Below are 15521 nucleotides of genomic sequence, written 5' to 3' on the forward strand. Positions count from 1 at the left end.
TATGATGCTTCACAGTTCAGGGGGGGGAAACAGGATGAATATTGTTTTTACTATAGGATCTTAACTATGTAACACCTGCATTAAAAAAAAAGAAGGGAGTGGGGTGCCTGGGTGGCTCAGTTGATTAAGTGTCCGACTGCGGTTCAGGTCATGATCTCGTGGTCCGTGGGTTCAAGCCCCACGTCGGGCTCTGTGCTGACAGCTCAGAGCCTGGAGCCTGCTTTGGATTCTGTGTCTCCCATTCTCTCTCTCTGCTCCTTCCCCGCTCACACTCTGTCTCTCTCTCAAAAATAAATAAACATTAAAAATTTTTTTTAAAAAAAAGAAAGGGAGGGGGAACCTTTGGCTGGCTCAGTTGGTTGAGCATCAGACTTTTGATTTTGGTTCAGGTCATGATCCCAGGGTCGTGGGATCAAGCCCCATGTCAGGCTTTGCACTGAGCATGAAGCCTGCTTGAGATCTCTCTCTCTCTCTCTCTCTCTCTCTCTCTCAAATAAAAAAACATTTTTAAGAAGGGGAGAACAGGGGGGAATGAACAGTTGCCTTCAGTTACTCTCTGCGGTATTTGTATTTTCCAGTTACTTTTTGATACGTTCAAAGTTTCCTACAAAGAGAGCACGCATTACTTTTAAGATCGGAAAATACAGTAAGGCTGGGGAAAAATGGTTTAATCAAACTTGAGCAGAAGGTAAGCAGGGATAACAATATTAAGGTTAGATGAACTAAATTCGAGGCAAGGAAAAAAGTATGCTTTTAAGATAAAGGGAGTATTACATCAGGGTGATAGCCACCACTAACGATGAAACCACACAGGCACGAATCTACAGTTACCAAAGAAACTGACAACGAGATACAGAAATCAAGCATTATTAGGGACATGGGAAGGAAAAGTCATCGTAGGAGGAGATTTGAAAACACCATCATCAAAAAGCCTTAAGAAAATAAACTCGTAGTCTATCTAAATACACAAAATTGATGTCTGGCAGGAATTCAATTCCATGATTACAGTGTGTGTGGGGGGGTCTTTTCAAGTGTATATAGAACATTTACAAAACTCGATAATACCAGTCACAAAGAAAATCTCAACAGAGAAAAAAAATGTTAAGTCCCTCTTGCAGTTAAAGAGAAGGTATTTCTAGCCTGGAGAAAATACAGAAGCTAGAAGGAAGGACAGAAAAGGGGGAAAGAGTGTTAATATAGTCTCCTCCTGGTCCACCGGGATTTGCAGGGTGGGTGGGGGGACAGAGGAGGATGAATGGGAATTAACTTGATGATCAGGCTGGACCGAATATCTCTCCCACCCCGTTTCTCACCCACTGAACAGCTTTATTTAAATGCGAACCCCTGAGATGGTAACTCAGTGGTTCCCAACTGTGTGGCTCCTGTAGGGGCAGGATCAGCACCTCCTGGGAATTTGTAAGAAAGGCACATTCTCAGCCCTACTCCAGACTTCCCGGAGCAGAATTTCCTCCAGGGTGGGGCTCCAGGAGGTTCTGAGCGGAAAGCCGAAGAAGGTGCCTAAGTACCCCGGGAGCAGACTGGCTCAGAAGAGGAGTGGGCTTTATGCCCCTGGCTCCCGGAGTCCCCCAAGTGGGATTAAGCTGCCTCAGCCACAGGGGCCACCTGCATATCACGCCCTTCCTGTCCTACTTCCCCCCAGCCCCTCGAGGTGTTCTCTCCCCCTCGCAAATCAACTGACACACTCAAATCTTTGTCTCAGGGTCTGCTCCTGGGGGAGCCCAAACTAAGACGCCCACCAGAGACCAGAGTTTCCATTCTGGTTGAGACCAGCTTGGACCCCCGTTTCTCTCTGGTTGAGCTCCGCCAAGATCTCCTCAGGGGAGGGAGCCCCACTGGCCGTGGGTCCTCACCCCAATGCCGTCCGGCACCCGCTTTCTCTGGGTGTGCGAGCTCTTCTCTGCCCCGCCTCCTGCCACAAGGCCACTTAGCCCCCCCACACACTTGCCCTTTGCAAGCCTCGTTCATCTTTGTCACTCACTCCCAGGCTGGGTGAGACTCACCGAGGGCCGATGCCAGACGGGCCCTGAGAAACCCCGTCCTATCCAGCACCGTGGGAGGCCAGTTGTGCAAGACGGGGAGGTATCACGTGCTATGTGCTGGGTAGGTAGGGGAATGGGTGCTGGGGGAGCACCCAGCTAGGGATGGCACCAGACCATTTCTAGGTGCCCCCAGAATTTCATTTTTTATTTTACCTCTTGGGAAAGGACGGTGGCAGTGGGTAGGGCTGGGGCAGGGCGTGGGGAAGAATCTAGGCGCTCCTTGTCATCTACTTTAGGTAATATGAAGAAGGGAAAATGAGTCCATCTATGTGGTCAGTAACTTCTTTTTTTTTCTTAATGTTTATTTATTTTGAGAGAGAGCAAGAGAGAGCATGAGCAAGCTGGGGAGGGGCAGGGAGACAGAGGGACAGAGAGAATCCCAAGCAGGCTCTGTACGGTGAGCGCGGGGCCTGACATGGGGCTCGATTCCACGAGCCAAAGCTGAAATCAAGAGCTGGACGCTTCACCTACGGAGCCACCCAGGGTGCCCTGCCAGTCATTTATTCCTAAGAGCCCTGCAGGCCTCGAGGTCTAATGGGCCAGTGCTCGTGCGCCCAGATGTCTTCCTCTCTGTAGCTATGCCCCAGGGACAGGAGACAAAGACAGGTGGACTCGTGTTACAATGCAAGTGGCATTTTCCCCCTTGCTGACACGGCGCGCTCCCAGGATCCTCTCCAAAACACTCGTGCAGCTCGGCGGCCCCCATACCTTCGTCACTGTTGTCGTCCACCAGGATGATTTCCTTCAGCAGGTGCGTCGGCGTGTGGTTGACCGCGCTGTGGACTGACCGCAGGATCACTGACAGGGCCTCGTTCACGAAGATGAATATGATGGAGATCTGGGGCAGCTCCTTGGAGTACTTCAGCTCCTTGCACCTGGGGGAAGAGAGCCAGCCGAGTAGAGTCAGAGGAAGGCGGAAGGCATGGGCGCTGCGGATGGACACGGCCCACGTGCGCCCAAGGTGTGCGTCACCAGTTCCCTCCGGGCCCCGCTTGGCTGAGAACAAAGACTGGAACCTAAGGAGGAGATCGTTAAGGGGTCCAGCCCCAATTCTCCTCAACCTGCCGCCTCAAACGAACCAGAAGCAGCGGTCTCGGGTACGTATCTCGAGTCTCCCAGGAGGCCTGGGTGCCCGTTCACACCGCCTGGTCCCACTTCAGTGCCCACCTGCCCCACTCCCTACTCGGGCACCTGCGTTTCCATGCCTGGAACCTGCTTTGTTGCCGCCCCACCCCCATCTGCTCCCATCCAGCGGCGGCCAGGAGTTGAGGCATGAACACCCCAGCTCGCTCACCCCAGGAGCCGGCTGACTCCAAGGGCAGCGGTTTACAAGGGCTCCCAGAGTCCCCCTAGCGAAACGAGGGAGGGTTCCCCCTCCGTCACCCACAGTGGCCATCTGCATACCACACCCTTCGGGGGATGCCTTCCCTTCCAGGTCCTACTGCCCCACGCCCCTGGTGGTGTTTGCTCTCTCCACCTTCCGAATCAATGGTGCACTCAAACCTGAGTCTTAGGGTCTGCTTCTGGGGGAACCCAAACCAAGCAGCCCGCTCGGGTGGAGCCTGCATTCTAGAATCAGACACGAAAGGCACATGTAAATAATCGTATTCAAGGAAGCGAGTCCTCGGCCTGCATAGGAGCGTGCTGCCGGGTACACCCCAACTCTTCCGGCACGCTTTCCTAGAATCTCCTGGGGGGGGGGGGGCAGGAGACGGGACCGCCTGCCTTTGAGGTCCTCCCTCCTATGACCCAGCAGCTCCCCCCTCCCTGAAAACCGGAATAAAAGAGAAGAGTCCTTTTCACCCAGGCTGGACACAGGGGTGTCAAGCTCTGGCCTCCCTGGAGCTCCCGGTGATGCAAGCTTGATACCCAGAGAACATGCCGTGCGTGGCTCGGTCGTGGGAACCCCGCGCTCCGTCCAGGGGAGCACTCACGAATGTGGTCCTCTGCTTAGGCTGAGCCGCATTGGAAATGCCAAGCGGAAACCAAATAGCATGGGAGAGGGCGCTAAGGCATTTCAATACATTCTCCTCCTCCTCCGATCGTGTGAGATCGGACAATATATAGCACAGGTGTTAGAGGAGAAAACAAAGGCAACGAGCTGAAGGAATGGAGTGAGGGGGAAGAGCACTGAAGAAAGAGCAAGAAAAACGGCTGTTTTTTATGCGGAACAGCTTGGGCTGTGTCGGGCCGTATTAATCAGGCAGGCAATTTTCGGAAGAAAATAAAGTTTTGTTACAAGATACATTTGTGTCTCCTGGAGGAGAACGTCCAGGGATCCATTGATCATGCAGCCTCATTTTTACCACGTCGCTGTAAATTCACTTCTGGGGCTGCCAGGGAGATTAGAATGGTTATTGACGGGCTCCCGGGCAGTCGGAGGGAATCATCTCATTTGCTGCATGGGGATCCGAGGGAGGAGGGCACCCCAGAAGGTCCCTCCGAGCCCCCTCGACCAACCTGGGCAGCTTACTCACCAGCCCGTCCCTGTGAGCACACATTCCGGACGCGCCCACCTATTCCCAGTGCTCAGCCCCAGGGCTCGTGTCTTTGGTCCTTGGTTTATTTATTTATTTATTTATTTTTTTAATTTTTTTTTTCAACGTTTATTTATTTTTGGGACAGAGAGAGACAGAGCATGAACGGGGGAGGGGCAGACAGAGAGGGAGACACAGAATGGGAAACAGGCTCCAGGCTCCGAGCCATCAGCCCAGAGCCCGACGCGGGGCTCGAACTCACGGACCGCGAGATCGTGACCTGGCTGAAGTCGGACGCTTAACTGACTGCGCCACCCAGGCGCCCCGGTCCTTGGTTTTTAACAGCTTCTGGCGCTTGGAACGCAGAAGCAGAAAGACCAGATTGCAGTGTCCCGGCACCTTCTTCTCCACCCACAGGCAACGGGGTCATGATGCAATCAGGACTGAGTTCTGAGTCAAGCCTCTGGGCTAGAGCAGGCAACTCCCGCCCCCAGGGTAAAGTGGAAAATGGGGGAGCCTCAAAGCCCCCACCCTGCCCCTTCATGGGCCAAGGTGGCCATTTGGTAAATCATGGTGGGGGGGGGGGGACAGGGATTTCAAAAATGAGAAAGCGCTCCGTCACACACGGGGTACACTGTTCATAGGTCTTCACCTCTAAGACTGTCAAAATAATCCGCACCACACCTAGCTGTGGTGCTTGCCTGAGACCTCACAAGGGTCATCTGAGAGCCCCGTGACAATGCAACATACCAACTAATGGAAGGACCCAGTCTGCCCGGCTGCCCCCCCCAACCCCCCCTTTCGGCTCCTCCGTTCCCTTCTGTATGCTCCCCAACGCATGGGCCAGGCTTCCAGAGTTTTCACGCAGCCCAGACCCTCCTTGCAGGACCCACCCAGGAGTCTCCTCCCCAGCCTGGCCACCCGGGTCTCTATCCTTGCCCAGCTGACAGTGCACCTCTCCTGGGCCCCATGTCCTCAGGCTTTCCCAATGGGCAGACGAGATGAATACAGTCACTGTCATAAAAATCAGCGTTCTTTCCTTGGTCTTTTTTTTTTTTTTAAGTGTATTTATTTATTCACTGAGGTTTTTAAGCACTGAGGAGTAGGTGCTGACTCATACACAGGTTACTTACAATCACACCCCCGGGGTCAGACTGGGCGGAAGATGAAGGGTGGTTGCTGCGGGGAGAGAGGCTCACTGGCCGTAGAAATGCAGAGAGAAAGAACAGACCACCAGACCACGGCTCCTGCCCGTAGGACTTGACACTGAATTCCCGCTGTGGCCTGATGACCCACAGCCAAGTGTTCCGTCCCCGAGTCCCCGCAGAGCCGAGGAGGCAGAAGGTGCTGAGCGCCCAGTTGCCCTGGTGGCGTGCACGGTGCTCTCGGGGGTGGCCGGGGGGGCGGGGCAGGCCGACTCGGGGAAGGAGAGGTCGGTTTCAGAGCTTGGCTTCCCGCCCCCATCTGTACAGAGTGGAACACACAGAACCCGACGTGTTTCCTGCCGCCCCGACGGCCTTCCAGCTGCAAAACCCGGGTAGGAGTAGCCTGGAAGGTTGAGGAGGATAAAAGAACGGATTCGGGATCTGCGAGGCACCCAGGAATGAGTGGGCTTCCTCTAGCAACACGGGCTCCCAGAAATCACAGGCCTCCTTTCGGAAACGGGTCAGTGAGCAATAAACAATCTTGTCTTAAAGAAGATGGTTGGCAGGCAAGCTGTCTTAAAGTCTGGATAACTTTTTTTTTTTCTTTTTTTTCTTTTTGAGAGACAGAGAGACAGAGCGTGGGGGGGGGGAGGGGCAGAGAGAGAGAGAGAGAGAGAGAGAGAGGGAGACACAGAATCCGAAGCAGGCTCCAGGCTTCGAGCTGCCAGCCCAGAGCCCGACGTGGGGCTCGAATCCACGAACCGTGAGATTGTGACCTGAGCCGAAGTCGGACGCTTCACCGACGGAGCCACCCAGGCGCCCATCAAGAAGTCTGGATAATTGTCAATAAACACTTAAGGCCCCGTAGAGAGGCTACAAAGCAACTCAAGCCCAGCCCTCTGCTCCAAGGGCTACGAGGAGAACAGTCCCTGGAAAGCCGATCTCACAGAGAAGAGCGAGCAGAGACAAACAACCAACCTTGTGAGATCTGTCAGACACCTTCTATCCATCCTTACGTCTGTCTGTCCATCTCTCCATATGCCTGGGATACTCCCTTGAACTTGGTAGCTCCCCGAGGGTAACTGTCTCCCCTTCTCTCGGCGCCCTCACAGCAGAGCCATTGGCATTGACTTCATTCAACACCAAAAGTATCCACGACCTCCCTTGGTTGATGCTGAGCGAGGAGAAGAGAGCTGAGGAGAACTGGCCACTTCGGAACCCACCAGGCCTCCAAGCAGGAAATGAAGCCCAAGGAGCTGCCCGTGCCAGGACCTCCTTTTAAGGACAACTTACGTGAGCCCCACGTGGTACATAGATCAGAGGGGCCATGTGACGCTTGTGACTTGGTTTGCCAACCTGGCAACAAAATGACCCTACAACATCCCCACTGCACTGCTGTAAGAGAATCGAGACGCAACGTGGGCCAGGAGATCTCAGGACCTTACAGACGAGGATGACGATGATGTTAGCCAACATTTATACAAGTGCAGGCTGTGAGTCGGAAGTTTCTGGAAGCTTCTATGTACTGTTCTGTCTCATTTAACCCTCACAGCAACCTTCTGAGGTAGGCGGTATTATCATCCCCATTTCACAGAGGAGGAAACTGGGGGCCCAGAGAGGTGAAGTCACTTGCCCTGAGTCGCACAAGCTGCCTGAAGACAGCAGCAAGGGTGCCTGGAAGGGAACTTCTTCATCTGATGTCTCGACTCTTCCAAACACGGGATAGCACACGGGGCCAGTTCAGGGCAGGCGCCCACAGGGCCTGCACTCAGGCTCTACTCCTTATCTCTGGTCCCACTTGGGCATTAATCCCTCGGGTCCTAAGGTGAGGGCTCCCCTTCCAGGGCCTACCCAATCTCTCCCGTCACTCAGCTCACACGGATGGTCACCTCGTGGCCAATCTGCTGGGCCTTCCTGGCTGCTTACCCTGAGCTCTGGCTCTGGGGCGTCTCACTAGGGTGTGGGGACCCGTGACCGAGCACTGCCCGGGCCCCAATCCTGCCGTCCTGGGGTTTGCAGCTAAAACACGTTGGTTGTTTGTTAGCCAAGAGTCCTGGGGTTTGCAGCTAAAACACGTTCAACACTTAGAACAAGGCAGCTTGGAATGCAGTGCGGTAAACGTTAAATGCTGAACGGTTGACGAGGGTCCCTTCTGTTTCCCTTCCGGGGCCTTCCAGAAGACATCTAGCTAAGGTTGTTCACAGACGGAGCAGTGGGGAGCCAGGGCTTGGAACCACAGGGTCACAGCCGGCTCTGCAAATTCCTACCAGGCTGATTCATTTTCATTTTCCAAGTGCACCAGACACATGCATAGGGTCAGAAAGGCCAATTAATAAAGGTTCTTTACAGCGGACATGGAGCCCATGCCCTCTCAGTGCCAGCAGCCCAGAGCGAAACCAGAGGGAGGAAAGAGGGGGGAATCAAACGGAATAGGTAGTTTGAGTCAGGAAACACCACCTCAACTGACCCCAAGCAGCCACGGGCTTGGGGCAGACACATCTTCCCATCCGCTCCTTCCACTGATGTGGGTAGTGGTGGGAGGTGAGGCCTCCTCCTCTATGGCTGCCCGACCTCAGATCCATGTCAAAATGGAGGGTCTGGGTCCTGGAGTGTCTACCTTTCTATTTCTTTTTTTTTTTTTTTTAATGTTTATTTATTTCTGTCTGAGAGACAGAAAGAGAGAGATGAGGGGCAGAGAGAGAGGGAGACGATCCCAAGCAGGCTCGGAGCTGTCAGCACAGAGCCCGACGCGGGGCTCGAACCCGCAAACCGTGAGATCATGACCTGAGCCGAAACCAAGAGTCAGACGCTTCACCGACTGAGCCCCCCAGGCGTCCCTACCTTTCAGTTTCTGAATGCGCTTTACGTACGAGAGAAAGCCTGGAACGTACCCGTGTACTACCATCCCCTGGGCTTCCGGAACGAGCACACCAGCTCCCGGGACCTGGATGGCCACATGCTTCTTTGGCCTGGGCTCACCCTCCTTGATCCACAGCAGACCCCGCCATCTCCAACTGAGAGGCAAAAGGGCCCCATCCCCAAGAATGCATTGCTGTGGCCCAGCCACTAAGCAAGGGGATTCATTTTCCAAATAGTGGTGCCCACTTGCCAGATACAGGTAATCAGAAAGGAAAAGGCAAATACGTCAGACGGTCACCTCTTTGCCGCTGCCTGAGTTCCGTGAGTCCGTAAACGCTGAAGGCACATCCTTAACCAAAGACATGGCTCGCGTGTGCCAATCTTAGCTATGCCAAGCCATGGGTTATGGGCAATCAAGAACAGAAATGGGACTCCTCCTTGGAAGCCCTACTGCAAAAATTCCCATGCTCCTGAGCCCGGAAAAGGCCATGAACGTTGACACTACACCTGCCAACTGACACGGAACTTCAGAACGTTCCACTCACTTCCTGTGCCACATCAACAACGGCAACTTCACTTTCCGTCCAGCAAGGAGACAAACCGCTCCCTCCTCTCCCCGGCCCACTGTGGACGGGGGGGCCAGATGATGAAGTCAGATCGCAAAGCACATCTAACTGCTTCTAATGCTCAGTTTTACAGGTCAACTTGGCTAGGCCGTGGTCTGTTGGCCACACATTATTCTAGAGGTTTCTGAAGGTACTTTTTTTTCTCGATGAGACTGACATGTAGATCAGTAGGCCTGGGTTAAAGCAGATTACTCTCCATAATGTGGGTGGGCCTCATCCCATCAGTTGGAAGGTTCGAAGAGAAAAAAAAGACGGGTGCCCCCGGGGGAAAGGGAATTTAGACAGCAGACTGCCTTTGGATCCTCACTGCAACATGAGTTCCTCCCTGGGTCTCCGAGCTGCAGGTGAGCCCTGCAGGTTTTTGGATATGCCAGCCTTCACAATCACGTATGCCAAATTCCTTTAAATAAATGTTTCTCGCTCTCTCTTTAGCTCTCCCTTCCCCCCCTTTCTCTCTCTCTCTCTGTCCATCCATCTGTAAATATAATGATATTTGATATAATGATAGAGACAGATAAAGAGAGAACGTCTCACACCTGCAGCTGATGACAAGACAAAGCCGAGGTTTCCAGTCTTCACGGCCCTCAGAGGACCTGCCCTGAAGCTTCTCTGGAAGGCAGGTCAAAGCCTCCAACCCTACCCCGCCTCCCCACTGCTCTCTGCTTTTACCAGTCTCCCCTCTGGCTCATCTCCCTCCTGCAGGGAAGCGTGCCTCTTAATCCACCGAGGAAATCAAGGCCATCAAGGCCATCGGCAGGAATTTCCAAGAGTGGTCACGGGCCTGTAGCATCAGCGTCGGTCAGCATCCCCCGGCAACCGGGCAGACCCTGGGCCCCCATCCCGATCAAGCTCCGCATCGTGGCTCCTCTGCAGGCGTGGATGAGAGAAGCCACGCACATGTAAGGACCCTCTGTCCCTCCTCCCCCCCCCCCCCCCCCCCCCCCCCCCCAGGAAGCAGAGTCAGGAAGCCAGACGCTCAGGTCTCTGCCATTTAAATACAATGTGGGTCTCTCCCACAGCTTTCATTGATGTCTTTCTTCTTGTCTCCTTCCGTCTCCCATCGGTTCCTCACTCCACTCTCTTCCTCTGGCCTCGAGTTACCCTCTTGCACTAAAACCGCTCTTGTTAGTTTCCAAGGACATCTGTGTGGCCGGAATCAGCAGATAACCTCCCAACCATCATTGCTGCAGGATTTAACGTTGTTGCCTCTCACCTCATGTAAATGTGACTCACTCTTGGGTGCCGGCACACCCAGGGTTCCCGGAGTCACACCTCCGCTCTCTCTCCCACCTGATCGGCCCCGGCCCCCTGTTCTTTTTCCCCGGTTGCCCTTTCTGTTCCCGCTCCAAATCCCCAAATGCCTCAAGGCTCCTTCTCTGCCCTTGGCTGACTCTAACTAGGCGACCTCGTCCTGATCTATGGCTCCAACTGTCACGCCCTGCAATTTCCAAACCCGCATCACTAGCCTGGACCTCGGCTCAAGCAACAGCTTCCCACTGGACGTGGCCACCTGGACGCCTCGCAAGCCCAAGGTCAGCACGCCTAAACCTGACACCCGCTCTGTCTGTGCCTTCCTGTCTCCATCGCAGGGGACCGCCCTCTCTTCTCAGGAGGCACGTTAGAATCACGACCCATTCACCTCGTCTGGCCGGCCACCGAATCCTGAAGATTCTGCCATCTTGAGGTTCTCTTTGTGACACTCGCCCCTCTCCCCGCCGCCATTTGCACTACCCTGGCTCCATGTCTCAACGCTTCCCTCCTGGATGTCACCGAAAGCCACTTACTGGAGCCCTGCTTCCAGCCGGCCCCCTCTACAGCTCAGCCTCACTCTATCCACCACACTGCTGCCAGCATGTTCTTTCTTTTTAATATTATATTTTTAAGTGATCTCTACTCAACGCGGGGCTCGAACTTACAACCTGGGGATCAAGAGGCCCACGCTGAGCCACCTAGGTGCCCCCAGCATGACCTTCCTAAAATGCAAATGGGATCAGGACACCCTCCCCCTGTAACTATCTCCTCGCCTTCTCCGTTGCTTTCAGAGTCAGGTTTAAACTCCTTTGCTTGGCACCCAGTTCAGCCCCAGCTCATCCTTCCAACCTCAGCTCCTACCCCGTGCCCCCAGCTACCGTGAAGCAGTCATACTTCCCGCAACCAGGAATGCCCTCTCTCAATGCACACTCTTTCCCCTCTGCCTAAAGCGCCTTTCCTTGGGCTTAACACGCCCCTCCCCTCCAGCCCCACCCCAGGCACGTCCTGGCCTGATGTGAGGTCCCTGTCCTCTGTTGCGTTCTCCCCCTCTGCAAGTTGCCATCCTGATGCCCTTCACTCTCTTCTCTCCCACTTCGGGGCAGCTGGGCTCCCTTTGTTTCCCCAGAGCCCAGCCCAGTCCTTGGCAGATAAATGGTTACTGCACGAACCCGTGAAAACCCTCCTACCTTCCCTATTTCTTCTCTCTGCTCTTTTTATGATCAAAGACATCACTTATCGTCTCCCGAATTATAACATCAGTGATGGCACCTCAACACTTAAAAAAGACACCACCCTGAACTCGACTGCCTGCTGTCTCCTTTGATTTACTAATCAGAACTCAAATTCCGAAAGCCCGTTTGGGTCAAGTGCATTAACCAGGCCGACAGCCCCTCTCTTTCTCCCCTCCTCATCAAGCCTCTCCTATAATCCACGGAAAGAGCGCTATCATTTTTAGCAACAGCAAACCTTGCAAAACAAGACAGGGGGCTGAGCCACCGAGATGCACGAGGCCCCTCTACTGGACCGCTCATTACCAGGGAGAAGGCACACTTTGCTGAGTGGTTTAATTTCCTCAAGTTGAGCTCGGCACTTCATCCAGGAAGGAGCTCCACACCTCATTAGCTCGGTTCCTACGCAGCCAGGCTCTGGGACGATTTTCATGAATCGAGATGCAGCCTGCTTTATGCCTGAGACGGGGTCCCATCCTGGGGTCCACAGAGCCCCCCAGGAAAAGCCTACCAAATTGAATGCGAGATGTGGTGGGCGTAGGAATTTTTTTTTTTTCCTGGGGCGAGAATTCACACCTTTTGTGGGCTTCCCACAGAAGCACAGAGGAAGGGTAGAACCCAGGGCACATGGCCAGAGGGCACAGTTGTCAGTGACAGGCCAGTGCCCTGCCCACGCCCTGTTTTCAAGCACCAAAGGATCAACAAAGCTCTAGGCCTCCCCTGCCAGCTTGGTTCCTACAAGCATTTCTCTTGGAATATTCCCCAAGCCATTTTTGATTCTTGAGCTGATTACCTACAGGTACCATGGAATCTCCCAGGCTTCCTGGGACGTCTCTTTCTCCGAGTCCTGAAGAGTTGCTTTTCCAAGGACAAGGTCTGAGACTCAGCTGTCCTTGGCCAGGTGGCAGATATGACAGTTTCAAGGTGTGGCAGGAGGTCATGACATGGGCACCCCCTACCTGTGTCTCTTTATCTTTGGAAGGTTTTGTTTTGTTTTGTAAGTGAAAAGGGTTGATTCATCTTCTTTAACCCTCAACTCTGACCACAGGTCCCTGCTTTGTGCAGCATGCTTTTTCTAGAAGGGAAGGGAGGAGCCACACATGGGGGGTTGGGGGGGGGGTGTGTGGAGAGGATGATGGAGGGGGGGGAGGAAGGGAATGGGGTGGGGGGGCATCCTTCAGACTCTCAGCTCAACAGATGGATCTCTCCGGGCATGAGGAAGCTAATCTTGTTGTAGCCAACTGACAAGAACAGAAAAAGAAAAGAAAAACCCTGGAGTTTTATTAAGCAATGGCTCAGGAACAGAATTTCTAAAAGCAATTAAGGGTAAATTAATGCAGACAGTTTCAGGCCAGAGCTAAGAAAACCTCAGTGCACTTAAGGCACAAGAAATGCTGCCTAAGTTATTCACACATGGTATTTATCCCATAACCTTCCGCAGGGGAGTGCGATGAATAGGGACCCCCCCCCGCCCCATGGCCACAGGAGGCCAAAACGCATTAGGAAATGATCCCAACTGGAAATAATAAATAGCCGTGTTCCAAGGCCCAGCAGATCCAAAATGTGGGCAATCTGATCCTTCAGAGAAACGGAAGGGCCCTAAAAGGCTCTGCACTCAGCCGAAGCCTCACTCTCCCACTCCAGCCCCTCCCGGAGCTCCAATCTGGGGCCAAAGTTGTCTTCTAGAACTTCAGCGCGGCAGTGAGAAACATATTACCCAACGGACGACTTTTCCTTTCCTTTCCTTTCCTTGCTCTGGTCAAACTGGCCAGTCCAGCCTGCCTTTTCAGAGACACTGACCACGAAAACATTCTGTTTTCTGTTCATTTCTGTTCATTCCTGCATCTGGGCCACCCTTCTGTCCTTGGTGCTATGGTACCTCCACGCAGAAAGCCGTCCCCAAGGGCAGGCCCTCCACCATGGGACTCAAATCCCACACACCAGCCCCACCCCCCCGCCCCACCCCCAGCCTCAGTTTAGTGCTAACCTGACGCTGCCTATCTTACTCAATCCGAAAATGCCTTCTCCCTCCCCGAACCGCCAGAGGCTTCAGCAGATTCTGTTTATGTTGTGTGGCAAAAGGCATTAACCCTTCACCCCTCCGTGTGCGCGGCTCCTTTGCCAAGGGACTTCTTCCAGGAGGTTTTTCTCACTGAAGAGGCCAAGTCTATCTCCCCACCCACGGGATCCGGGCGCGGCCACACGATCGGCTTTGACTTTCAGAACAAGGTAAGGGGCTTTTGCGGGTCCAAGCGTGAGCCTCTGGGGGTTCTCGTGCCCTTGGCCATCACCTGAGAAGCGCTGGGCTGGCCCTCTGCTCCGAGAGGGCAATACAGGATGAGTAACAAAAGGTGACCGCCCCCCCCCATCCTGCAAACACACACACGTGTGTGAGCCCAGCTTCTGTACCCGTGCGTTGGGCCAAGAACCTTCCAGTGTACGCATTATCCCATTACTTTTCACGGTAAGCCAGGAATGTAGGTATACCCATTGTACTGATGAGTAAACTGAGGCCAGAGGCAAGTGAGTAGTAGGCAGAGCTGGACTTCAAACCCAGATCTACCTGACTCCAACGGCCTTTGTCTTAGCCTCTGAAAAACAAAACCGTTTCTCCAGGAGGGTCTGAGCAGAGACATATGTCTTGGCTTTTGTCTACTAAACAAAGCCACAGGCATGATGAAGTCACTAATGCTAACTGGGGCCGAACACCTAACCTAACTGCAGTTTCCGCCTCCCCCAGAAATGTTTTCTTCACTAGTCAGTCAGGAATTTTCCGGTTGGCTCTGATGAGGTCATCGGTCACAGGAGCCCTTCTCCATCCCCCACAAAGTAAAGTGAGGTAAATCCACCGAAAAAGACCCCCCAGCCATCCCCACTAAGGGAAGGTGGCCTTGTCTGAAACAATCCTTCCTTTGGCTAATCACTCCTTGCCACCCTCCTTCCAATTTCCTTTGCTTGAATGCTCTTTTTTAACATGCTTATTCCTTGACATTTAACCGTAACCTCCAATGTTCTATACAAACGTGTTACTTTCATAAGTTAGAAATACTACAAATGTTACTTTTTCAAAGATTTCTATAGAACTAACTTTACCCCTTGACAAATAATCCCAACAGTGACCGAAAAGAATAAACAGGCGAGAATAAATAACAAAACGGTTGAGGGGAAAAGGGTTGTAAGAAAACCTGGAAACATCCATGATGTTGAAGTCAAATGTCAAGTGAATAGCATGTAATCAAGAACCAGATGATGGACATGTGAAACAGAAGTAAGATGCTAGAAACAGATCCGATCTTGGAGAATTTATGCCGAGAAGTTTCCACAATAAATGATGTTAGGGCTACTCACTCTTTGTCGGGTGAAACAGTGACAGTCCCCCCTACGAACAAACTAAAAGTAAATTTTATTTTATTTTTTTAAGTTTATTTACTTATTTAAGTAATTCTACACCCAACGTGGGGCTCGAACTCACGACCCCAAGATCAAGACTAGAACCCTCCTCCGAATGAGCCAGTCAGGCGCCCCCAAAAAGAACATTTTAAATAAACAAACTGGCTGAGTGCAGAACTCAAAATAAAAGGAAAGCAACATAAAAATGTGAGGGAATATTCATGCAAACTCTGGATATCGAAGAATCTCCAATAGTTCGATAATATTTGCAAACTTCTGATGATGAAAATAAAATTGAAACAGCAAACTCCCCCCCCCCCAAAATTCACAGCAATTACAGGGGAAGAAGATAATGAGGGCCCAAAGAACCCAGACAAATAAACAAAAAACATGAGCAGACAATTCAGAGAACCAAAGAAATAAACACCACGCATATGAAAATAGGCAGACCATCACGAGTAATAAAAAAGACTCAAAACAATAA

General features: G+C 52.7%; 1 protein-coding gene across 1 annotated transcript in view; it reads right to left on the reverse strand.

The window, feature by feature from the left end:
* The window catches only part of LOC115503903 (polypeptide N-acetylgalactosaminyltransferase 17-like), a 92838-nt gene that overhangs the window by 42797 nt on the left and 34520 nt on the right, over window positions 1-15521 (reverse strand). Inside the window, exon 3 of the mRNA XM_030300457.1 lies at window positions 2769-2935. Within this exon, the coding sequence (XP_030156317.1) occupies window positions 2769-2935 (167 nt within the window). The remainder of the gene's footprint in view (window positions 1-2768; window positions 2936-15521) is intronic.

This window comes from Lynx canadensis, chromosome E3 (genome assembly GCF_007474595.2).
Source record: "Lynx canadensis isolate LIC74 chromosome E3, mLynCan4.pri.v2, whole genome shotgun sequence".
Lineage (NCBI taxonomy): Eukaryota > Metazoa > Chordata > Mammalia > Carnivora > Felidae > Lynx > Lynx canadensis.